The sequence below is a fragment of the Rousettus aegyptiacus genome, unplaced genomic scaffold, assembly GCF_014176215.1.
Source record: "Rousettus aegyptiacus isolate mRouAeg1 unplaced genomic scaffold, mRouAeg1.p scaffold_m13_p_3, whole genome shotgun sequence".
NCBI lineage: Eukaryota > Metazoa > Chordata > Mammalia > Chiroptera > Pteropodidae > Rousettus > Rousettus aegyptiacus.
Genome location: NW_023416306.1, coordinates 61,523,428 through 61,548,424, shown reverse-complemented (window position 1 = coordinate 61,548,424; position 24,997 = coordinate 61,523,428). Strand labels below are relative to the sequence as shown.

General features: G+C 34.6%; 1 protein-coding gene across 4 annotated transcripts in view; it reads right to left on the bottom strand.

The window, feature by feature from the left end:
* Positions 1–24,997, bottom strand: part of FOCAD (focadhesin) — a 247,973-nt gene that overhangs the window by 150,152 nt on the left and 72,824 nt on the right. For all 4 annotated transcript variants that reach the window (XM_036217571.1, XM_016160422.2, XM_036217572.1 and 1 more), the window contains 3 exons: positions 23,971–24,058; positions 20,870–21,072; positions 14,838–15,095 (listed from right to left, as the gene is read on the bottom strand). In XM_036217571.1, the coding sequence (XP_036073464.1) occupies positions 14,838–15,095; positions 20,870–21,072; positions 23,971–24,058 (549 nt within the window). The remainder of the gene's footprint in view (positions 1–14,837; positions 15,096–20,869; positions 21,073–23,970; positions 24,059–24,997) is intronic.

Here is a 24,997-nt window from a genome sequence, read left to right as displayed (position 1 = left end):
TCAACTTGAAGATTAAAAGTATAGAAAATAGTTTCTATAGACATAAATTAAGATATAAGTACAAGAAAACAACAACTCAAGATAGTCCTTGATAAGCACAAAACACTAAATAGTGTAACAATGACTGCTTTTCCTTTTTAGCAGAATGGCTGGGCAACCCAATACATAGACACTGGTCACATGTGACTATTTAAATTTGAATTTAAATTAATGAAAATTAAATAAAATTAAAACTCCAGTTACTCAGTCACACTAGCCACATTTAGAGTACTCGATAGTCACACATGACAAGTGGTCACCATATTAAACAGCAGATTACAGGACAGTTCCATCACTGTAGGAAGTTCTATAGGACAATGTTGTTCTAAAAGGCCGGTGTGCCCAAGAGTGCCTCAGATGTTTGCTATATTATCTGTAATGGCAGCAGCAACAACAACAAAAATGTAGATGACTTAAACATCTATCAATACAAACATGCATACAGTAAGCTGTTAATACACTGTGGAACAACAGCATCCTTCAAAAACCATAAATCTTGTAAACTAACTGATAGATGGCTATAACATTGATGAGAAAAATACAAACTGCAAAGAAACATATATAACATAATGCCTTTGTGTGCATATGCATGAGTATATTGGAGGGAGGTGCATTAAGACAAATAGGTTTATTTATGACTACTGTACATAATTCTCTATTATTTAGATATTTATATATTATTACTACATATAAATATTATTCTAGGCAAGGGGGCAAAGGCTCAGTGGAGGAATAAAACTGAGGTCAGATTTCCTGCCCATACAAGACAGATGATATCAGGGGACAAAGTCTCCCCTACCTTCTTGCTTGGATTATTTTTCAAGGCACATCTAGTCCTTCCTCTTGCTCATGGAACTTGTACATGTTCTTCCTTTTTCAAACTGTTGGTTCAACTATCCATTCACTAACCATGAAAATAATAATTTACAACTATGAAATAATTTATAACTATGAAAAATATTCTAAAATAATAAACCGTTTGCCCCTTTCTAGGAAAAGAATATTCTAAGTACTGTTTGTCACTCTAGGTTTGTGTACACCTTTTCAGTATATTTTGGGTAACAGTATTAATCCCGAAACTGCTACCCACACTAGCCTGTGAACACCTTAAGGCAGCAACCCTGGGTCTAATCTTTGTATTTGCTCAGGACCACACATAGAGCAAATAAATACTCAGTAAACATGAGCTAAATTAAATTCAAAACTAACTTCAGAAGGAAGGGTTACAAAGTGTAAGTATTGAGACTGGCTACTTCCACTCAAATAAAGCTACATGATTCTATTATTCTCTTAGTATATCCCTGAAAACTCTGTTTTTAAGTATTAATATTCTTAATCATTTTAAGCTTCTACTCCGCTACAGAGACTGCAAGGTTATTTTCAGCGAATTAAACCAATAAGAAGCACATTTCTTATTTACATTTATATCGAAAAAAAATGAGCACTGAGATTTTTTTACTATTTCAGCATTATTCAGCACAGTAGCCACTAGCCACATGTAGCTAATGAGCACTTACAATGTAGCTAATATGAATTGAGATGTGTTTTAAGGGTAAATTATAAATCAGATTTGGAAGATTTAGTACAAAAAATATATATAAAATATTTCACTAATTTGATTAGATCATATTGAAATAATATTTCAGATATACTTAATTTAGTAAAACATTTTTAAAAATAATTTTCCCTATTTATTTTCACTTTTTTATGTGGCTACCACAAAATTTAAACCTATATATGTGGCTCATATTATATTTCTACTGAACAATATTATTCTCCATTCCCTTTATGTATCTAAATGTAGTTTAAAACACCCATACACACATATACACACACATAAAAAGAGGCACACAGAGAAAACAGCTAATATCTCTCTTCATGTAGTTGGGGAATGAAGTATGACAATAAGCACCAAATGGGCAAGAAACATGTCTGTCTTGCTAAAGAGCCTGACAATGCTCCTAGAACATGAGGCAACAAATAAATAATTGTGAAATGAATAAAAGGATCTATGAAAATCAACTACAATTTTAATACATCACTTTTATTGAGCACTGATTATAAACCAGGTACCATACTCTGAATTATCTCATTTAATCCACACAATGAAGTTAATTAGTTGGGTTCTTCTATTCACATTTTACAGATGAGAAAACACAGACATCGACCTCCAGTATATTTTGCAATATTACAAGTAATGAAACAATTCAACTTAGAGAGTCTATTCAGAAGGTTTACACAATTTTAAGTAATAAATATGTGAGTGACTTCTATCACATGGTATTATATTAAATTCTGTGACATTAAGAGAAATTACAGGTTAATGCAATGAAAATATAATAAAAATATAATATAAATATACAGGTATAGGTTAAATACTGTTACAAATAAATCCCACTATAATTATCACATATCCTACTAAAAATTAACAAGCCTGACTAATAGCTAATAATCGAACAACACAAAATGTTTCTTGAATTTAGAGAATCCCTTAGAAATCACTGCAAGAACTGTCATTTATAGGGTATTTTACAATGTTTTTACATGCGCGAGATCTTGTAATCTTTACAACACCCCTGAGAGACAGGTATTAGAAGTTGGGTGGGATCTTACAAGTAGTTAAATTCATTATCTGATTCAGTGATGCTTATTAACAGACTTTAATTCATGTTCTGTGGCTTATCTTATTGCTACTGTCCAGGATTTGGGAGGAGGGGGATCTTTAGACAGGCCACTCACAAAATTAATTCTGGGTTCCAGATTCCTATGGTCTTCAGAAATAATATTCTTGGTTTGAGCAAGGCATGAAGACGGTGTCATTAAAAGCTTTCTAAGAGGCTTAAAGAGGCAAGTTTCAGTAGCTTAACACTTTTCGGAAAAAGTAAAGCATTCAAATTTAAAATAGCCTTCACATAGAATAATCTAACCAGCATCAGTCAGAACCAAGTCATTCCTTATTGAAATCCTTTTTGAAAATACATTTATTAGGGCTCAAATCTTTGTCTACCTTGAAAAAATAAGCAATATTTAGTATACATTAATGGTCAATTTAATTTTTAATGAGTAAATGACATGACAAGAATGGTTCAGGTACTTGTAAATGCTAAATGTCTGGGTATGTCTTCATTGGCTTTTGAACAGTTTCAAAGAGCAGACATGGGGATTCATTAGCTCTTAGCACATATGAACCTGCTCCAAAGGCAGGCAAGAGAGTTGCCTAGCAACAGCGCATTTTGCATCTCTCATCATCCCCAAAGATGCTGCAGCAGCAGCAGCTAGGTCAAGCCTCTCATTAGCAACCTGACAAAGGGTTTCTATCTTCCATTTTACTAAATTATTTTTATTTCCAGGTGAAACTCAAATATCTATGTATTACTCCTAGAGACAATGTATTCCCTTCCCTCTATTCCTTCTTCTAAAAACTCCCATTTCAAGAGATATGTTTTAATGAACCTATCAAAATACCTGTAACAAAAGCGGGCATTGAGAAATACAACAGAATTTATATGCCTATTCACATAACTCTAACAGTTCCATATCTTTTAGGCAATAAAGTAAGGAAGCTTAGAAGAAAGAACGAAAAAAGATACTGAAGTCAAATAATGGAAAGGGAAAAAGTCAGTAATTTGACTTCAAAATTAACAAATTACCCTGATCATTTGCAATGCTACTGGTAGCTATTCTTATTTCTTTCTTATCTCCACCAAACCTAATCTCACCATAGAGCAAAAAGGCAGAAAGTTCCAGAGTGGTAATAAACTATAATGAATGGATTGACAGTTTATAATGAATATAATCCATTGGAAGAGAACTCTGGTTCCCAATTTAATAACTGTGTTATAAAGCTTCATCTCAGATCAATAGCTATTCAAATACTTCTCAAAATATTTCTTAAAATATTTACCATCAGCAGGGTTGCCATGAAGAACTAAAATACATGCTCATATAATCTTCCTTATATACACTCAAAAGACCCTTGAAAGAAAATCAACAAAATAAGCAGACACTTTTCATTTCGTATATTTTAAAGTGCTTAATCCAGATTTTGACATAAACTATAAACTCTCATGTTATCATGAATTTCTCTACAGAAGATTACAGAATATGCATGAAATGTTATGAAAGATAAAGTGTGGTTCTAATAGACCCAGATTAAAAATGGTGTAATGAAGAAAATTGAATGGCAATTGTCATCACACCAAATCAAAAATAAGTAAAATTTTTAAGTGATCTTAAAGGAACAATGTAATTTTTCCCTGAAGCCCCTCCCCCGCTTTTTAAGCATACAAACAGCCAAAAAAAAAAAAAAAAAGAATCCTTAGGAGGATTTCCCAGAAGGGTGTCATTTACCACTAAAATATTTCATTCCAGCAGTTGAAAGACCATAAAAGGGTGAATGTCCTCCAGAGTCTCTAATAACGGTAATAGATCTTGTGTTACTATTCACAAGTGACCTCTCAGTCAGGCGATTTAATTTTTCCCCCTGCAGCATGGTTGGTTTCACACACAGTGTAATAACAGTTTTTGCACAACAAGACAATTCATCCGATTAGAAGGACTATATTAAGTCTTTCACGAACAGCATGTGTCACTACAGCTTCAGCTAGGATTTGATTTAAGATAACCTAATACATGCATGCACGATTCTTCATTTTTCTGTTTTAAAAAAGATTCCTGGACTTTCTTCAACAATTTTGCAGACCATTGCCTGAACCCTCCCTGGCTTCAAAAATAACTAAGAACTCATCAAATGCTCACTGAGCACTGTAAAACAGGTATCAAGAATTCTCCACCAGGCAACAGAAATGTGCATAAGGTTCCTCATTTCATGTGGGTAAAATAAAATTCCACTAATGTCTCAAAGGAGGAAAAACGGATAGAATGGGCATAACTGGTTACTGCAATTACTTTTATGCTTCACAACATTTCAGCAATGCACCATTAATTATAAAGATCATATGACATCACCAAGAAAAGCTTTAGATAGTGAATTTTGAGCCCTCCATTTGTAAACCTCAACAAAGCACGAAAAAATTGAAAAGTGGAAACCAAAAGAAAAGGTATAAAATGAACCAACCCTCTGGAATCTTTACTACAATAAATGGTTTGCCCACAGAAGCCAAAACCTAAGAACAAATATACATTTCTTACTGCTTGGCTGATGAGATTAAGAAAGTTAAAGCTAGAATCTCTGCAGCAAAGGAAGGGCTATAGTGACAGTTGGAGGAATTCTCAGGGGTTCCCTTAACCTCACTACCTTTAATGGATGCTGATAGGCTTGGCTTCCCCCCTTCCATCTGTGGATAGGGCAGACTCCTCTGAGGGGCAGTGTCAGCACTCCTTTGCTACAGGCTCACACTGTCTTTACAGCTCACATATCTCAAAAGGATTCCCCTACTGCTCATGGCAAACAGCCCAAGCCTACAAGATTAAGTTCTCCTTAGACTTTTGAGGCAGGTGAGATGCTCTCTCCTGGTTTAATTGTTCCACCCCCTCTAAGAATACCGCTTCTCTCAGCAGAGGCCTGTATAAAATGAGATGAGACAATTCAACTGTAGTTCTCTTGCCCATGCTGCCCACATTTTCTTTACAGGAAACACTAATATACCTTTTGCTTGACAACTAGGCATTCCAACCAATCCCTACACTGCAGTACTCTCTCCTTCGCTTCTACCATCACAAGAGCTAGCCAGCCCATCACTCCCTTTTAGATGTCTGGGCAGTGGCCAACCCACCTTATACATCTGTAGGCTCCAACTGCAAGGGATACGCATCCAGCAGATGGGGGTGGGGAGCGGTGTAGGGTTCTGCCGAAGTCTCTGTCATGAGGCTTAAAATAAGGGGCTAGCACTTGTAGGACTCAGCACTCCAGCAACCTTCTCCAAGAAGCCTCCCTCTTCTTTTCACTTACCCTCTCATTTCCTAACACCTAGCCCCTTGATATAAGTGAGGGGTTAAATACTGTAGTAGTACTCAGACATCGAGGTTTATTCCCACTGCTCTACAAGTTCTACCAGGTATTCTGTCTCAAGATCCCCACCAAAACGTCTATCGTCCTGTTAATATAACTTTATCTCCTCTATATCTGATTATCCCAATACTTTAGATGAACTCTCGCCTCCTCCTGTCTGACTTCGAGGTTCTTCAGGATCTTGCTTCCAAATGCCTGCCCAGTATCCACTCCAGGATCAATTTCCTTTACCCTATGCATATCCCAGTTTCATATAGTACTACTTAAAGTCATTACCCCAATGTGACCTGCTACACATTTGCATCTTTGCATATGTTCTTCATTGTGCCTAGAATGACTCCCCTTTCCCCTGCATCAGGGAAACTGGTGAGTCTCTTCATGTATGTTCCAGAGATACTTACATACCTCCACAATGCCATATACCATCCTGTACTAAACAGTAAATTTCTTGGATCCCTGAAAACAAAGACTATATCCTTTCATCTTAGTATTACTAGAACCTGCCATATAGGAAGTTTGCCATACATATACATACATACATACATACATACATACATACAGACAGACAGACAGACAGACAGACATGCATATATAGACTAAATCAATGACTTGAAAATGCTTGGCAAATAAAATGGGACCTAATAAAAACAAGGCATCTATAGTATTTCAAGCTGAATGAAAATTCTACTTAATGCTGATCAAGTTGAACTATTAAAAATTGAATACAATTTGACAAATATACATAAGTACAGTAAAATGCCACCTCTACAATTATCACTAAAAATAACTCAGGCTACTAGAAACAATAAAGATAGATAAGACTGGATTAGAGAGAAATGTTAAAGAAATAAAATTCAATTGCTTTCACAAAAATACTGTAACAAACTAATTAGCCAAGTGTTGCCAAGTACCAGTCCCTGCTGATATGTCTTAATGAATAGATAATTTGATCATTTTAAATTGTCACATTCATTGTACTAATGCAAATGAGCAAACCCAAAGTGCCTGAAAACAATAGCTTCCACATCAGCTTATGTTTTAACTCAGCCTACATCAAATTACTCAGAATCCTAAATTAATAGGATTTTATTTAATAAGATTTTACTATGATCTAACCTAACCTAATCCCTCTCCCTGGAACTCCACACTGTTCCCTCTATTAGTTTGGGTAATACATGACCATATTAGAAAACAGTTTATTGTTTCTAGGATGAAAGATACATACATCTAATATATTTGTGTTAATTCAATCAGGCAATAGAACCATTATCAAAGCCCAGAACTCTCCAAGGTTACCAGGAGACAAAAACAAGTAAGACAGTTTCCCTTGAGGAATTCATTTTATGAATTCTAAATCTAATTGTAATCTACCAAAAATTTCTTTGAAAAAAGCTTTCATTTAAGATAACTTTAGGACACTTCAAAATGCTAACTTATCCTTACTCATTTCATTCATCTTTAGTACTGTTTGCCTCTATGATATGACAAATTCAGGTTACGAATATTTTTATATGCTTGTTTTAGGTAGAGGAAAAAAATACATAAACTATCTTATATGCGGACATGATCCACTACCACAAGAATGCCAGGACACATGGTCTCCAAAAGTCCAATCAATACAGTGGAAACCCATCTTCCTTACGCACTGTGAGTTCCCCAATAACTGACTTTGTATCCCAAGTTTCAATTAAAATGTATGCCCCAAAGAGGTTCTCCATGACTATTTACTGAATAACTCATTCTTTTGTGCTATTTCAAGGTCCTAAATTAACCATATAACTTGTCCACCCTTTTAAATGTTTCAAACCTAACAACCAAGGTGTAATTTTCTCAACATTTTGTAAACATTTTTCAAAATAAAGGAAATGCATAACCCATTTTTTATTCACTAAAAAATATTCCTGTATTTGATTAGATTTCAGAATCTTCCTATTATTGTCATTAAAAACAAACAAACAAAAAGTTAATTTTTGACCATTAAGCAATAACTCAAATTACAACATGCTTACTGAGACTGGTTCACTTCTCAGTCTTTCTCTTGATATGTGCTTACACAAGTCATGACTTTGTGTATAGATATTCTATTCAGGTATAAATATCTGGTTAAATTTGATTTGCCTATTTACAGAAGAACCTAAGGAAGCTAGCATAATAGAGGCAGAAATAATCACACAAGACTGAAGATACAGCCAGATTTCAAACAAATGTCGAGGTTCTTTCTTCTCTTAGCATTTAATTACCTTCACACTGACTAGGCCAATCTAAAAAAATATAAAGCTAGTGAATCTTCTTTACTCTTTCAACAATTTTTAAAAAATGTTTTAACTAAAAGTTGTGGAGAGATAGTATAGCATATTGGGTAAACAGCACAGATTTGGAACTATATGTGCTGAGTTCAAATCCTGACTTTGCCAATTACTAGCTGTGGTGCAACTTTGGAGAAGTTAATCAAACTCTGTGCCTCAGTTCCTAAACAGTGGTGGTACCCCAAGCTTAAAGGCTGAGTATTCAGAGGGTCAATTAATACATGCAAATAAAGTGAGTAGAAGAGTGACTGGTACAGAAAAGTATGTAAATATAGGCTATTTTTATTAGCTATTACTTTGTTCAAGAACTTAGTTGAGCTTCTAAATGAGTAGACTACATTTAAACCTAGAAAGGTAACATGGGTTTCTTCTGTAAATGTAAGAAAATGTTTCCTTAAATAAGACTCTCTTCTGATTTGAAGGGCTGACTATGGAAGGGCTGGGCTGAAGAATGAATAATAAGGGATGTCAACTGGCAGCTCATTTTAGGGTGTCTGGCCATGATGCAAGTAGGCAGAGGACCAATACCTTCTCCTGCCCCTCCCTGGCAACTGACTAAATTTGAAAAATTTTATTCTGGCAATGGTGGACTTTAGTGTATTTTCCCCCTTGAACAGAATTCTTCATGCCTATTATAAAATTCAAAGTTAACACAAAATGTGCTGATGCCCCTCTGAGTCTTCCACCCACACTAGAAGCCAATCCTAAGATTTTAACCAGGAGACAAAGCTACTGTTCCCTGATACTCACGTGGGGGCAGACAGTCTCCACTGTTCTCAGTGAAGTTCTGGGCTCTATCCTCACTGAATTCCATCTACCCACACCATTTCTGATATGCTATGTTCGGTGACACAAGACAAATGACTTTTCTTGCAGTATATTAGTAAGCTAGTGTCACAGTGATATAGGTTTGAACTGAACATCACAAAAATTTTTTTCAGTGAGAATTTTAAGAAATTTATGATCTATAGACACCTCCGAAGAAACTCAGAACTGCCTCCCTGAGCATAAACTCTGGGCTTCACGAGAAAACAAAACAAAACAAAACAAAACAAAACAAAACATTAAAAAGCTCAGATGCCAGCTAAAAACACTTGATTCTACAGATATCTCTGTGGGTTTTCTAATGAAGAAATAAACATATTGCCATAGGAAGAAACAGACATCTGACTCTGTATTTTGGTCTATGTTTCTCTTTGTCTAATCACTTTATGCTGGCAAGCTCATCCCAATTTTGCTCTAGGCATAATCGATGTGATAGCTACAAGGGTATAGTAGTATAGCACTCCTTATCTTAAAGCTCTTTACTGAAAGTACTGTATATTCTGGCTTCTTTTTGTTAGTGTGAAAAACAACCAGACTTCAGGAAGCCGACTGACTTCAGGGGGTAGCAATTCACAGAACTTTGGTGACAATAGAAGAGTGCAGTGTCCAAAGACTCTTTGTGCAAGTTCTTTTACAGAATATATTTTCTCCTTTTCTCGGCAGTAACTTACAGACCATTAAATTTCACACATTTCCTATTCATTTGCTATGTTAAAATATGGCTTATGACCCCAAGTAGAACTATCACAGGATTCTGCCCTGAAAGTCAACTTTTTACTATTTGATAATATATGACTTTTAAAAGACCAGTAAGTCATGGGCCATGAACCTAGCCACATAAATGACTTCAAATGGCTCAAAAGTGGGTACACTTTTACAAATGGAACAAATTAAGCCTTAAAAACATTAAAGGATAAAATAAAATAATCAAAGACAGCAATTGTTCCCATTAAGCAAGACCTTTAGCTAGACTTAACAACGAAAATGTAAAAGAGAAGTGGCCTCAGAGTTGTAAAATGCAAGTAAAAACAAAATAAAACAAAAAGCACAACTCTATCCTCACTCGCAAGCAAGAGAGAAGCAAGTACCAAGGATCTGAAAGAGGCACTGAGTTTCACAGAACTTACAGCTTCCTTCGGCATTTCTCTTACTCTCTAGGATATAATGCTTCAAGTGAAGAACTCTCAATACTGACAGCTAAAGGGAAGCCACAGTCTAATATAATAACTATAATAATTAATATATTGCTAATAATTATAATTACTATATACTTAATATATTAATAAGTATATACTAAGTAATTAGCTAACAATATAGTTAATACAGCTAAGCTAATAGATACTAGAGAAGGTTTTAAAAGGTAAGTAATACCCCTTTCTTCTCAAGGGGTCGAAGGCCAGAGAAACATGGTGAGGATGAGTTGGGGGAGTCCCAGGTAGATACAGAAGAGTTTACCTGAAGCTGCCAGAGGAAACATGGGTGGCAATTACTGGAAACCAAGGTTAGAGTTGGCAACTAACTGAACATAAAATCATAAATGAAAGGGAGGGATAGGCAGAGAGGAAGAAAAAGTAAGGTTCCTGGTTGATAGTCTTAGAAGCGAGATACAACCATGGATATGGAATGGGATGAGGAAGTACAAAACTTGTGCTACCACCTATTGTGTACTGGAGGCACACAGTGCAGATGACAGAGCCAGATGTGGTTTTTCAGAAGTGAGAGGTCACTGTGCTGGGGTCTCATGGATGGGGAAATAGAATGTCAATCAACACTTGTTGATTAAGTTATTAACCTCTTAAGGAAGTTATGTCAGCCTCAGACATTTCCACAACGTCCACAATCATGTTACACAGATTGGTCAATCACTGGCTAAAGGTTGACATATGATTTGATATTACCCTTAAAAAGCTATAAAACAGAACATGTCTGCATTTGGCCTGAGGTCCACATTATATTTTAATTAATTATCAGTAGAGCCTATGTTTAACATTCAATAACCATCAGTTTCATATCATATGTGACCAGATCTTGGATAAATCGGAGATAGGAAATAGCTCTCTTTTTTCCTCTGAAGAGGAAAGAATAAGTCCAACTAGACACTGCTATATATGCGCCATGAAGCCATATACTCCGACTATCATTCAGACATCTCTGAAGGCAGCCTGAATAATTTATCTCAAAATGTAAAAAACAAACAAACAAACAAATAAATAGATAGATAAACAGATAAATAACATTACTCAGTTATCAGAAAGGCAATAAGTGTTATATAAACATAACCAAAAAGCATGTGAATCTATCAACTGCTATTGCTGAGGGGGAGGAGGAGAAAGAAATTCAGAAAATAGATGCCACTCCATTTATTATAACCACAGACTATAATATAAAAACCTGTCTTTAAAGTAAATCAATGTATTTAAAACTTTCAAGATCCATGAAAATTCACACAGGACACTCTAAGATATTCCCTCCAAGAATGTAAAAAGCATTTTACTTTTACTGAGCACTGCCTGACCTGAGCTTGTATCTTCTGCAAATTAAGTTTCTTGCCTGGGTGAGAAAACTATAGGGATTATTAGTAACTGCTGACAGCATTTCAAGATAGGGGGGAAAAGTTTCTTACTATTTTTTTTCAAGTGTTGATCTATTGCTATAGCTTTAGATATCTAGTTATTTTAACACCATCTGTATCCAGTCAACTCTAAAACGGTATTCACAAGGTCAGTTCCCTTTAGACTATTTAGTGTCATAATCTTCCATGGCCCTACATGTATTAAACCTAATGGAAAATGCATTCTATAAGAAATCAAGTGAGAAACTAAGGATTAAAAACTCATTGGGAGAGGGGGTTCAATCAAACTATACAATAGGAAGTAACAGAATCACATTTTTTTTAAAAGCACATTTTCTTACCATTATGAACGGTACTATAACATCATTAGTTTATATTAATAATTTATATTGCTATTTATCAATATTACTAAACATAATTTCTTTTAATACCTTAGAATAACAATACCAAAACATACTTCACATATGGCACATCTCTTTCAATATTTGTCAAACAAACACAATACTTAGATAAGTGTACTGCAGGCAGCAAATTCTACTATAGAGGTTAAGTGACCACCGAAATGGATGCAGAAGACAGCCTCTAAATTCTTACTCTTACCTATTTACTTAGCTTCTGCTCATAAGTAGTCTAAGACTTTTCTTTTCTATCAACTCCCCCATGAATTTTAGCCAGTGATTGCTTATATATAATATAGCTTCTTTTTATAAGGTGAGAAAAGACAAACACACATGAATATGAATTCATTTCATGTAGTCTTGTCAACCTAATGAAATAGAAAACATTCCTCCAATAATAAATTGCAGCACTATTTGAATAGAATCTATTCCAAGCATCTACTTACAATTAGAAAACTTGTTTTTCCAAAATATTCAGTCTTCTCCTTTTGGTTGCTTTGCCTCATAGCTAAAAGGCCAGTGAAATCATATGAAATGGCGCTTCGTAAAGAAAAGTGAGGAAAAAAACCTGATATCCTACTTCTAGGATACTTGTTTTGTCCTTTTCAAAACACTTAACTTCACTTCCGAATTCTTATTAATAACATTGCCTTTGTTTCTTCATGAATTTGAGTAATTGCATCTAAACATTCACCCCACCATTCGTCTTAACAAACACAATTACACTAGGTGTTTTTTCTCTTTTCTTTTAAAACTATCCAAAAAGTAACCAACAGAATGTAATGACTTCAATTTATAGTGCTGCTTCTTAATAAACATTCGCTGAATAAATGAACCTGGATCATCACTCTAATGCTTCCCAACTTTTTTCATCTCACGGCACACATGAAAAATAATGTTTATAAGGGTACTGGGATGAATAAATGAAATACTACGTGGCCAGAAGCTACCAGCAAAGGACTTCTGGCACCCTGAGCTTAGATAACCTGGCTCCTTGACAGTTGAGAGTTGGCAGGGGGCGGGGATAATATCTTAACATACCTGAAACTCGAAACACTAATTGAGAAGTTCTCCACATTTTTTCCTATTTCGCATACTCCCACTTTTAATACCAACAAACTATTTTTCCTTTGGGGACTGATCCCGCCCTCATTCCACATGATCCTGGTGGCAGAGATAATTTTAAGCCTCTGACACTTCGCTCACCTCCAGTCTACCCAGGATCATCAATTAAAGTGTCCCATTATCCTGCCCTAATGGTTGATCCCATTTGGGCACATGACCCACGCAAAGCCAATCCAAATATCTCTACGACTCTCTTCCTTTTGGATTGTGAATATAAGGTTATAAGGCCTTGGGCTTCCAGTCAATTCACAGAGAAAAGAAACTGTGCAATGAATACACTGTCTAAGCCATGTTTATTCTAAATTCTAGAGCTAATAAAAACAGTTTAAAACAGATGGGTTTCTGTTACTCATAACAGAAAGAAAGTATCACCCTAGAATTTCAAAGACTCAGTGCATTTCCTGAGTATCTATACATATATACATATTGATCTAATACATGTTTAATATCAGTGGCATACACAGATCAGGTAACCCACTAGATGACTCTTTTAGATAATCTCCAGACATTATATGTGTGTTAACAATTCTAAAGAGATTATCCTACAAAGTATCAACACTGAAAGAAAACATTTGGTAGGAGCAAGATCATTACAGAAGGTGAAGGCAGAAATAAAGTAGGAGGCTAAGGAACTTTGTGTACATTACAGAATCAGACCAGAAGAGATCTGGTCAGAAGGAAAACTAATGGTAAGATAGCAGCAGTTGTTTCCTTGACAAAAAGGAATAAACATGAAAAATTGGGGACAGAAAGGAATTCCAAACACTAACTTCATAGCTTAAACATTTATCCACCTTCACCACCAATTTTTTTCCTATGGGAACACATAATTTTCCATAAAGAGATGGACTTTTTTTTCCCTCGCCAAGCTTGAAAAGAAACACAAGCACAGATACTAGTAAACAAGAGATAATAAAAAATACCATACCTACTTGGTTAGAAAACCCTTCCCTTCACAGGATATGTGTTCTAGAGATTCTACCCAATAGAAAAAAATTAAGAGTACTATGCTAAATATATGGTTAGTTTAAAAGGGGTGGGGGGAAGCTTATTAATGTCTGACTGTTTTCTTATTACACTCTAAGCCCTGGGAAGATAGCAAAAATGATTGTTTATCCTCACATCCCAACATAGTGATCAGTACTATATATAGCAAGGACACAATTTTTTTGTTTATTAAATGAAGATAAGATCAAATTTCAACAAGTCAAAAAGATTAATGCCTGTCATACAGGTAACTTTAAACTGAATTATTTTGTGCCCACATTAAAAGATCAATTTTAGAACTAAAGGATATTCATTTTGAAATAGGCTCCAAGAGTTAACGAAAGCATTACAAAGCAGCAAATTCAGCAATAAGCAGAAATACCAGATAGCATTATATGCGGATTTCCTTGCAAAATGTGTTCTTGTTAAAGAAATGTTTGCATCATTAAGTATACATCAACTCAGCATAAGGAGAAAAAAGAACAAATTGGGAACATAAGAACAGCAACTCATAATTAAAACTTTGATAAAAATTATCCCCTAAGTAAGAATAATCTATAATTCCAACAGTTAAGCTTTACACCCATTCCTGGTCCATTATTTTCTTGCTTTACCTGAGAGGAATCTGCTTGGGCTAATTTTGTAGTGACCTTCAGTATTTGACGAAGATATCTTCCTTTATCTTCAACAAGGAGGTGAGCCAGCAGAATAAAAACATGCACAGGGATCACTGTAGTGACAGGGAGTAATGACTCTACTGAAGCCAACCAGTCACTCACTGCAGACTCTTCTCTCATTACTTCAAGGATCCTCCAGGTTGTAAATATTGACCCATACATGCTGGTTATGGGGAAGATAAGCTTGTAGGACAGCTGAAAAATAAACACAAAAAATACATGAATAAATGACATATATTTGATAGAAATATATTTGACATTCATATTTTATACTTCATTACAAAATCAATCCTCCCAACGAAATACAAAATTTTCAATTCTTGCCCCATACCTCTCTGCACATATTTGAGCTAATAGGATTACATAGAGAAAAGAGTTGTTATATGGAACTCTAGAATAGTTTATCACTATTTTTCCTTGTATTTACCATTTGCTCCCAGTTAAAGCAGAAAAAAAAAAAACGGATCAATAAATAAGATCCAGAGGCAACAGAGTTTGGAAAAAGCCATTGTCACTAAGAAAATATTCACCAATGAGAGGGAAAATAGAAAAAAAAAAAACACCACTATTTGCCCAACTCCAATCCCTGGTAAAAAGCAGCCCTGGGCAGATGGCAGACTTGGACTGAGGACAATTCATTTTTGTAATCGACAATACGTTGACAGGAACAGAGTCAGTTCAGCTGGAGCCTGGGAATTCATTAATAATTGTGAATAACTTCTGCAATAAGAAATAGCCTGACAGCTCTAAACTGAAATGATACTCAAAGAAGATGCTATGCTTATGTCAATCTGAGAAATGGCTCCTTACAGAAATAAAGTAGTGCAGTCAGGGACAGAGAATGGATAGAACTCTGCCAAGGTGAGCTGCATTCCCAGATGGCTCAGGAGAAGCCACGGACATTAAGAAAACATTAGTATTGCCTATGAATAAAATAATTAGAGTGTAATGATCCAATTTAGAAATCTCCACATTATAACTGTCCTGTTATTGGAGATTAACTTATATGAATAAGGATAACAATTGAAAAGATGGGAAGTAAAAGTTAAGCTTTATAAAAAACTTTAATAGCCTTATTGAGATATGATTCACATGTCATAAAATCTATCCTTTTAAAGTTTACAACTCAGTGGATTTTAGTAATTGATAGTTTTATAACTGTCATTACTATCTAATTTTAGAACATTTTTATCACCCCAAAAGGAAATCCCATACCCATTAACCATCACTCTTCATTCCCCTGATCCCCACTTTCACCTGCAGTAACCACTAATCCACTCTGTTTCTATTTTGGCTATTTCATATAATAGGAACCACACAACGTGGAGTCTTTTTCGACTAGCTTCTTTCATTTAGCATGTTTTCAAGGCTCATCCATATTGTAGCTGGCATCAATATTTCACATCACTGTCAAATAATATTCCATTGTATGTGTATACAATATTTTGTTTATCCATTCATCAATTAAAGACCAATGTCCATTAATTTCCACTTTTATGAATAATGCTATGAATATTCCTATAAAAGTTTTTGTGAGGACAAAGGTCTTCAATATTTTAAATATAAGCTTAAGCGTGGAGATAATATTTATTTGAAAGCAAATGTCACTTTGAAAACAAACAAGGAAACTCTATCTTTTTGACATGAAAAGATCTCCCACATGAAAATACAAGTTACAAATAGTATGCCTGGAATGCTACCAATTATTTTTTTTAAGGGTTGGGGTGGGGAGAGATTATATATTTGTATTTGCTTGTATATGCAAAAAAAAGTATCTAGACAAATGAAGAAATATACACTCATTTTCATTTTCTATTTGAGAGAGTAGAAACTGGACAATCAGAATTTTATAAATTTTATAAAATTAAATATCTAAATTTATAGCGCTCTAAAAGATTTTTTCCCAAGATTAAATTCATTAAAGATGAGTCAATTTCTTTAGACTAATGACAAACAGCATTTGAGATGTAAAAGACAGGGATTTCAGCTGATGTAATTTCTCAGAGCCTTACTTTTCTTATTTGTAATATGGGAGTTACGACTACCTTCCTGCCTAGATCACTGAGGTAGATAATGAGACAATGTCAATAAAGAACCTAGCACAGTACCTAAAGTTGCAAAGTACAGAGAAATATTATCACTGTCATCTTTAGGAGAGGAAAAATTAAACTGGTGAATATAGGCATAAAAGAAAATAATTGGAAATCACCACAAACCATAATTAAGTCAAAAGTGGCAACATTACAGATATGTTAGAGTAAACATGCTGTAACAGAAAAGCAATTCTACTTGAAGTATTATGTCCAGGTTTAGGCTTTGTTTTTCGTTTGTCTGTCTAAGGCTAGGGTAGCAGGAAAAAGGCAGTGTTGAATAAGACATCACAGAACAGTCTCTCTATCACAGTGAGTGACAGGCATGGCCCACTGGAACGGTCCCAGGGCAAAGAAGCAACCAAGGGTTTTCAGCACCAGCCACCAAATCCTGGCCCCACAGCCTGTGGGAGGACCTGTGAAAGCACTGGGTAGGCTCTGTGTTTCAGAGAAGAAAGTAGGTGTTGAAAAATAAAAAGAGTTTATGTTAGGCGAGTTATATCCCAATTTAAAAAAGAAACCATAGAAAAAATAACATTTCAGTAAATGGTTATAAAATATCTCTTATAGACATAAAAGAATTGATTCTTTATTTTTAACAAGCTTTTAATAAAAATGTTCGGTTATGTTAAGTATTAACAAAACAGACATCGCTAGTAGTATTTCTTTGTCTAAAGAGGTCTGAAAAAAAGAAATTGTGAATACAGGTGAACAATATACATTTTCATTAACTTTAAAGAATACCTGTTCATCTCTCACCATAATTAAACTAGGCTTAACAAAATTGAGTCAAGATTTGATCAGGAGAAGGGGCATGGAAACTCACCCTGGAGACCCTGAAAAGTAGAACAGGTTTTTGCTAGAAGGGATTTAATCACTCACCAAACCAGAAACAGAAGACTGGACTAGGTAAAGCCTCAAGGTCTCTCTGCTCTCTACCTCTGTGAAGAATCTAGTCAAAGGCTGAGAGGCTTTCAAGTGGTCGATTATCACCAAAAGACAGACAACATATACCATCCACAGTATCCATGTTATTCAGAAGATAATGATAGAAGCGCAAGTTCTAAGACTTGGTAATTCTTTTTAGATTCCCAACAGCTTTTTTAAGAAACCAGTTTACCTCCACTTTCCACTGATTTACTGTTTCCCTGGAAATCTGAAATTCTTGCTATTTACTAGCTAATAATTCTTTTTATTAAGCACTTCTTTGTTCAAATTACTACGATGGCTTCTCTTTCCTGACTGGACTCTGACTCATACAATGGTCCTTTCCTTCCACCCCACCTCCACCTCCCACATTCTCTGGGGGTAGGGGTAGCAAGATTTTAAGCAGTTTAGAATTTACAAGTGTTTGATTTTTTTTTTTCACCTAGGAGAACACAAATTGGTGGTTTTAAATATCATATTTACTAGCCTAATAGAAAAAGATCCTGTTTTCCACACAACGCTAAGAAATATTAAAAGCTTATTAGATTACATCACTTTTTTAGAGATGAATAACTGCTTTGCTATCTTACATTTTTTAATACTTAAAATTTGAAACAAGTTAAAAATCTGTTTTATTTCATGGTTATCGACACTTCAGAAATAGGACAGGTAATACAGAATTGCATGGTACAGGATGTCTACCCTTGTTTTCATTTGCCAGAAGCAGTGTGCTTCTGAAGAACTGCTCTAGTTGTAAATCAAATACTCTAAGTCAGAGTCACCTATCTAAAATGAAATAATAAAAATAAAAACTAAAAAATCTGTGGTTTTAATACAAAGGTCTCTCCGTAATAAATCAAGATGATAAATGATCTTATCAGATGCACACATTCCTTACTGAATAGAAATTTACTGAATGTCTGCCACGTGGTAAACAATGGGTCAGGTATTGAGGATGCAAAGATAACCTAGGATGTTATTTCTCTAAGCATGTGAAAAATAGGAAAGTGTTCAATTTAACAACTGGCTAAAATATCTTAATTATCTCATCTATGATCACCTGAAAAAAATAAAGCAGAAACACTGAGAGTGGAAAAAACACAAAAAGCTCAACAATTGTTGCAATTTAAATATTAACATGCTTAGAAAATAAAAGCAAAGCATGAAAAGGGCCCAGGTTCTTTCCCTCAGTGAACTCATAGAATAGGTGGAGGTACAAATATATAACCCCTTAAATTAAGACACAGTACTATTGAGTAAAGTGCTAGGGATGCAAAAAAAAAAAAAATGAGAGTAATGAATTCTGACTCAGGAAGGCTAAGAACTTTTGGCTGGATCCTGAAGAATGACTAGGTCAGGCAAAGGAGACAAAAAAGCAAAGATTCAGGAAAATACTTGCAGAGTTTGGGGGTTGAATTTATAAGTATGTTTAGAATATAGAGTCCAGGACAGGTACAAAAAAAAAAAAAAAAAAAAGCCAACAGCAGTAAACTGTGGCTTGATTTTTTAGAAAAGTAATCATATATCCACTCAAAGCCTCAAAGCAGTGCACCATTATCAGGAGGATGTTTATAGCCCTAATAGTATTCCTTCCTTCTCCCTCTTCCCCTGCTGAAGAGAAAGCCTAGCTATTAGTGTTGAATAATAAGATTCATACACTTGAGCAAATAGTAAGATGAATACTTAAATATTAGAGTCAGGGTGATTCTCAGTAAATATCACTCACGATTTAAAGGAATACAATTCATAGACACAGTACATCCTACCCTCCCCCCATCCCCATCTAAAATCCAATCATTGGGCAAGTTCAGAGGAAAGGTAAAAAGCTACTAGAAAATTTTGGCTACATCTTATATTCCTATTAGGCAGATGCAAGAACTTCCTCCTCTCAATGAAAATCAATGACCTATTTCAAGTTTTAAGGTTTCAGTCAAACAATTAGGATTTATGAATCTGTAGTATACATTCATTTTGCCTATAAGCTAGTTATTGCTGCAGGCTCAAAACAAGGAATCACAATGCCTGCATTTTCGCGGCTAGAACATTTAACGATACATGATTAGAGATCTCCCTGCTTTTGCAGATGAAACAACTATGGCACTACCTTACATTTATGTAATGCCTCTGTGGAAACTTAAGACGCTTCACCAGTTTTATCTTACTTAATCCTCATTTAATCCCCATAAAAGTAGGAGTTGGGAAGTAATAATTTTATCAAAATCAAAACAAATACCAGAAGAGTAAAGGTCTGACAAATGCAGGCCCAGAACCCAGACATTAACAGACACTGACTATACTTTTTACGTTATTGTAACAGGAACAATGAGACTGACAAAGCAGAATGGGATATGCTTAGCAGGCAAAGAGAGGAATGGGGTGTGACAGTCCTGCTGTCTTTCAATTGAAGGTGGCAGAGTAGAGGTGCCCTAGAGGACACCAACAGCCATTATGCCAGGGAATATGGCATAAGCTACCACATTCAAAAATAAAGTCTTAGTTCTTATAGATCTTAGAACTTCCAGGCATTCAAGGAGATTTCCCACCTTGGACTGTCCCAGATCTATCAATATGCTGCACTTATTAAACAGTATGATGAGAAAAAAAGGATCTATATTCAAATATGTTAGAGAAGCACTATGTTAAATTAAACAGAAAGTTTCTTTTCTGCAGGATTCCTCAGGACCTTTAACTACTGATGTACATTGGAAACTCAAAGAGGAAACAAGATTATATAGCACTCCTAAAACTTATTTCCCAACAGGACTACCCTCCCCTCTCACCACTCAAAAGAATATACTAACATCTACATCACTGCCTAAGAGAATGGTAATGTTCACAATAATAGAGTTAAAACCCAAACGGATACTTCATCAGGAGGTGAGGTTATCTTTACAGACAGAAATCCCACATTACCACTTTACCTTTAAGAGAAACAAGGATAAACTTCATTACCTTTTGGTGGTCATCTCTGTAGCACTCCTGCTGTACCATTTCCAAAAGATTCAGAGCCAACTGCTGCCTAGAGGGACTGTCTTCATCTGGGGATATGCAGTCTTCCAAGGCAGTAGAAGATAATATCTGCAGAACTGGCATCACTAGCAATGAGGATGATTTTGGAATTTTCTGACCCTCAGCAAAAGAGAGGAGCTTCAAAGCTATTCATAAAAACAATTTATGATTTTAAAAATTAATGCCACAGTTAAACAAAATGCTATTTTGTTTAAAAATGATTCCAAGTTTTCTTACCCCTTTACAACTGAGTCAGACATGCAACTAAGATGATAGATAAATCTTATCTTTTTTTAAATAAAAAGAACATAAAAATTAGCTATTTTTTTTCTAAAATAAGCTGATACTCTTTGAAAAAACAAATATCAAATATTATAAAGTATAAACCAACTCTTCTTTTGGTTAATATAAATTTCTTTTAAAATACAGTTCAACTTTTGCCCTTATATTTTGTCACGTCTTTCTACTGCCTTCAACAAAGAATGCCAAGAGAGCACAGAGTTCTTAATCAGTGGATAACAAGTCCAAGGTATGTGCTTCCCTTACAAACCCAGTGGATAACTGTATTAAGCGATGAATAAGTAAACAAGGTAAGGCAGGGCTATCCTTCAGCTATAACTACTAATAAGCAGATCAGCAAAATCTCAAAGTCCACAACCAGCATAATAATCAAACCTATTTTTATAAATAATTCTTTATTATAGAAACTCAACTTACACAACAGAAATATACATACAAATGTATAATAGCATAGTTACATATATAGGCACCCTTAGACTATTAACAGGACAAGTTAGGGAACAAACATACTTTTTCGTGGTTATTGAATGAACCCTAATTTACTGAAAGTTGTTATTCATAGGCTTCTGAGCTGAATTATCAAAATAATCAACTGATTTCCCCGCCACACCAAAATATATATACATACATATATATATGTATATATATATACACACACACACACACACAAACATATACAAGCCTTAACTCATGTTAATGAGTTGCCAGTATTTTATTAAATCACCTAGAAGTCAAATCTGAACATACTATGAAGTACTTGTTATTCTAACACTACTAATTTATACTTTTTTTGGCTAAGTAGTAATCTTAATCCAGAACTGTCTTTGAGAATTCATGAAAATCCATTATCTTTAACAAAACAGGAAACGCATATAATACAAATGCTTATATATTCTTTATCATAAACCTTCCAGGTATTTTTATGAATTGTTATTTATAATCAAGGCTATTGATAATAAAGAAACATGAAATTGTATTATTGCTGTACATTTCAAATTTGAAATAATCAACATAGGTTATTCTATTTCTTTGACCACTCTTTCTCAATATAATAAACAATGGTCTGGTTTTAATTTTCAACATGACGTACTGACTCAATAGTTTTCAATAGGATTTATTCAGCCTAACTAAAATAACTTCGAATCAGAGACACTGATTTACAAAACAAAAAGTCTGCTATCCAACAAATAATAGAAGTACTGGAGAGTTTGATTCTATGTCACCCTATTATGCATGAGACCCAACAAAGATGTGTAGCTTTGGAATTAAAAATGTGGTTTCTCGATAGCATTGGAATTTCCTTTTGTCAAAAAGGAAATACCCACAAAAAGATATAGAGACAGAAAGCACATCAGCATTTGTCTGGGGCTGAGGATGGGAATGAGGATTAATTGTAAATAGGCACAAAAAAATTTGGGGTGGTGGGTGATGGAAATGTTCTAAAACTAGATTGTGGTAGTGGTTGCACAGCTCTGTAAATTTACTAAAAAGACACTTTATTGTACATTTAAAAATGGTGAAATTTATGGTAAATATCCCAATAAAGCTATTTAAAAACTGGGAAAATAAAATAAAATAATTTTTAAAACGTTAAAAAATTATATATATATTATGAAAAAATAAACTGGCATTTATAAATAAATAGATTAGATAGATAGATAGATAGATAGATAGATAGATAGATAGATAGATAGATAGATAAAACTGACAACTAAAAAAAAACTAACTATTGGAAGTAGCAGTATTAGCAAATTATACCTATGGGAGAATGCTGCATGCAGTGCTAAAAGAAAAAAAAGGCAAAAGTAGTTCAGAAAAGTACTAGGGAGTGGGGAACAAAAGAACATAAGGCCAACAGGAAAGAGCAGAAGGGAAACCAAAGGCTAAAAGCCAAGGGCCCCCCCTCCCCCGTGTGTGAAAGCCATTTCCAAGATAAGACTAACTGCAAGAGCAATTCGCCCTCATAATCACAATGAATTAAAATGCCAAGAATAAGCCATGTAATCAGTATTTACCTAAAGCATGTTTTTGAAATGAGGGTGGAGTTTATCAGTGTATCATGGCATTATGCAACAAAATTTAGACAGATCCTCCATTACCACATTATGCTGGATCAAGCAAAGCAAGGCAACACTAATGTAAAAGCTGCATTTAAAGATGTGACTTGTTTGCTAACCTGCCCGACCCAGCACCTTGATTCTTTACCAAATTATTATTGAATAGAACATTTTTGCCTCTGTTTTGCCCCATTCCTCAATTTTTTTTAAATCATACTGGACAGTCAAAAGAATGTTCTTTCGTTTGTTCTAACTAGGTTAATAACCATAAATCAAATCTTGTCCAATGTGGCAAGAGTTTTGAATAGTAAAGGCTTGTAGAGTTTTAAAAACAAATATAAATGCTAAACACTTATTTTGTTTCAAGGGTTTTATGCTATTGATTCTGTGTTGTACAACTGTGAATAGCTGATATCCCTTCAATATTTTTACTAATATTATTGCTCTATAATTGAGATTATAATATTCTAACAGTTAAGATACTTAGTAAGCTATGGTATATGGAAACTTGCACAAGGTAACAGTTTGTTGGACAAGAAAAGGTTCTCTTTGATGATTAATTAAAAGTTTCCGAACAGAAACTCAAAATATACAGGACTTTATGTAGCATAACATGATATATAGTTCAAATGACTCCTGCCAACACTCATATTTACTTATTACTCTGGTGAATGTATTTTTATTTACCTAGATTTAAGATTGGCTTCTGCTGACTTGCTGGCGTCTGTAGAAGTAATAAAGCTATTCCAATTATGACCAGTTCAACAGGAAAATCCTAAAAGAAAAAAAAAAGAAGTTCCCAGAGCCATGGCTTTATAACATGTATCCAGGAAGAACATATTCAACATAAAAGATTATAACCTATCACAGCCATCCCTCTGTATCTGTGGGCTCCATATCCATAGATCCAACTAATTGCAAATCAAAAATATTTTTAAATAAAATGTTACATTGTTGCTGGCATGAATTAGTTAAGCCTATGATGGTTGCATCTGTATTACACATACAAACTTTTTTTTTGCCATTATTCCCTATTGTTCCCTAAACAATACAGTATTAACAACTATTTACAGAGTGTTTACATTGTATTAGATACTATAAGTAATCTAGAGATGATTTAAGGTACGTGGGAGGATGTGCATAGGTTATATACAAATACTACGCTATTTTATACAAGGGACTTGAGCATCACGGATTCTGGTATCCATGGGCCGGGGACGCGGGGGCAGGGGATAGTGGTGCTGGAACCAATCCTCAAGGATACCAACGAACCGCGAACCGCCGCTGTCTGCAAAACTATTTAGAGTAAGTCTGCTCTACTGAAGGAAGAGTTGGTGAATACCTATGCAGTCATATGTAAATTCGAAATGTTATTATATCTAGCCAAAAAGCCATAGGCTAAAAAAACCAAAATAATTCAGAGGAATAACTCCTTAACACAATAGATTGGCAAGTCTTCAAAATAGTAAATCTTTGCAAGCCACTGAAAAGTACCTGAAATAATTAATTTAAGAATATTTCGTTTCTGAAAAGTAGCTCAATTGTCTACTTACCTAATACAGATATGATTCATCTATATAACTTGCATAATGAATTACACTAAGCAAATTTTAATAAATGTTATTATAATAAAAGAAACATAAGTGCCCAGGGAGGCAGAGATGATTTTTAAATTACAGTAATTTATTAAGCATATTTAAATGTAGTAAAGCAA